The sequence below is a fragment of the Aplysia californica genome, unplaced genomic scaffold (assembly GCF_000002075.1).
Source record: "Aplysia californica isolate F4 #8 unplaced genomic scaffold, AplCal3.0 scaffold00313, whole genome shotgun sequence".
NCBI classification, from domain to species: Eukaryota; Metazoa; Mollusca; class Gastropoda; order Aplysiida; family Aplysiidae; genus Aplysia; species Aplysia californica.
The window spans coordinates 73,999-75,245 of record NW_004797583.1 but is presented as its reverse complement, the minus strand read 5'-3'; the positions used below and the strand labels follow the sequence as shown (position 1 = coordinate 75,245).

General features: G+C 46.5%; 1 protein-coding gene across 1 annotated transcript in view; it reads left to right on the top strand.

Moving 5' to 3' along the window:
- Nucleotides 1-1,247, top strand: part of LOC101860421 (SEC14-like protein 2) — a gene marked incomplete in the record, with an annotated part of 21,200 nt that overhangs the window by 14,268 nt on the left and 5,685 nt on the right. The window contains 1 exon segment of the mRNA XM_013084713.2: nt 715-798. Coding sequence (XP_012940167.1) covers nt 715-798 — 84 coding nt within the window.

Sequence of the window (1,247 nt, the reverse complement as noted above, 5' to 3'; positions counted from 1 at the left end):
AACTATGCCACTGCCAGTCGCCACTTTGCAGCGCCTCTAATCCTCAGCACTTATATGACCTAATTGTGTTGCGAGTGCCGTAAAAACTCTTACTAAAACCAAAGATCGCACATAACAAGTTAGTTCACTCCTCTCTTTGAGCCAGTTAAAAAGGTGTCCTCAAAATGCGATGGCACCCTCTTCGAAAAGTGCGGAGTTTGCCAACAGAGTTATCCTACTTGTGTGAAAAAAATCAAAGTGAAACTAATAAGATGTGCTATTCCTGCTTTTCTTCTGGAGAAGCAAAGAAGAGTTTCAAGGCAAAGACTGCAGCGACATCTGAACGAATGCGCGGGCTTCCACGGACACTTTTTTTGCAGAGTGATCTATCTTGTTATGAGCGATCTTTGTTAAAACTCTGGGTGGTTGGGGGGTGCTCTGGCGTGGTTTGCTTCTTCTGTCCTATCAAACATCTATCGTCCTTATCTCCCCTTTTTCTTTTTTTTTTTGTTTGTTACTCTCTTGCAACACTTCTAATCTTCTGGCGCTCATATGACCTTATGCAGTTGCGAGCGCCGTAAAACCTATACTAAACTAAACTAAAACTATCTCCCCTCCTTCTTTTTTTGTTTGTTACTCTCTTGTAACACCTCTAATCTTCTGGCACTCATATGACCTTATGCAGTTGCGAGCGCCGTAAAACTGACTGGTTCTCGTCTGTGTCTCCCCCCACAGCCCCCAAGATCTTCCCTCTGGCCTACAGCCTGCTCAAGCCGTTCCTCAGCGAAGAGACGCACAGGAAGGTCACCGTCTGTGGATGTAAGTGGTCTGCAAGCTTGTTGTATCGTGTGGTTGACGGGTGGCCGACGGGTGCCCTGGTGTGTGGATTGCTTCTTCTGTCGACCGTCTTATCAGTTTTATCTCTTTTTCTTCTTTTCTTTGTGTGTATCCTCTCAGTCTGTTTGTCTTTCTATTTCTCTGTCTGTCTGTTTGTCTGGGGTCAGTGAGTGCAATGGCGTACAACTCTTGCCAAACTGAGACTGAACTGAACCAGAGCTGATGACTGTTGTAGGCAGAGACGGGGAATTAAGGGTGAGTGGCTAATTCTGCTCGCTATAATCCGGGGACTTACAGTACTAGTGGAAAAGGAGGGGTGGGGAAGCGAGAAAGGGGATTGGGGTGCGCTTACATTCTCTCCATCTGTCGGTCCGTCTCTGTCTGTCTGTCTGTCTGTCTGTCTGTCTGTCTGTCTGTCTGTCTGTCTGTCT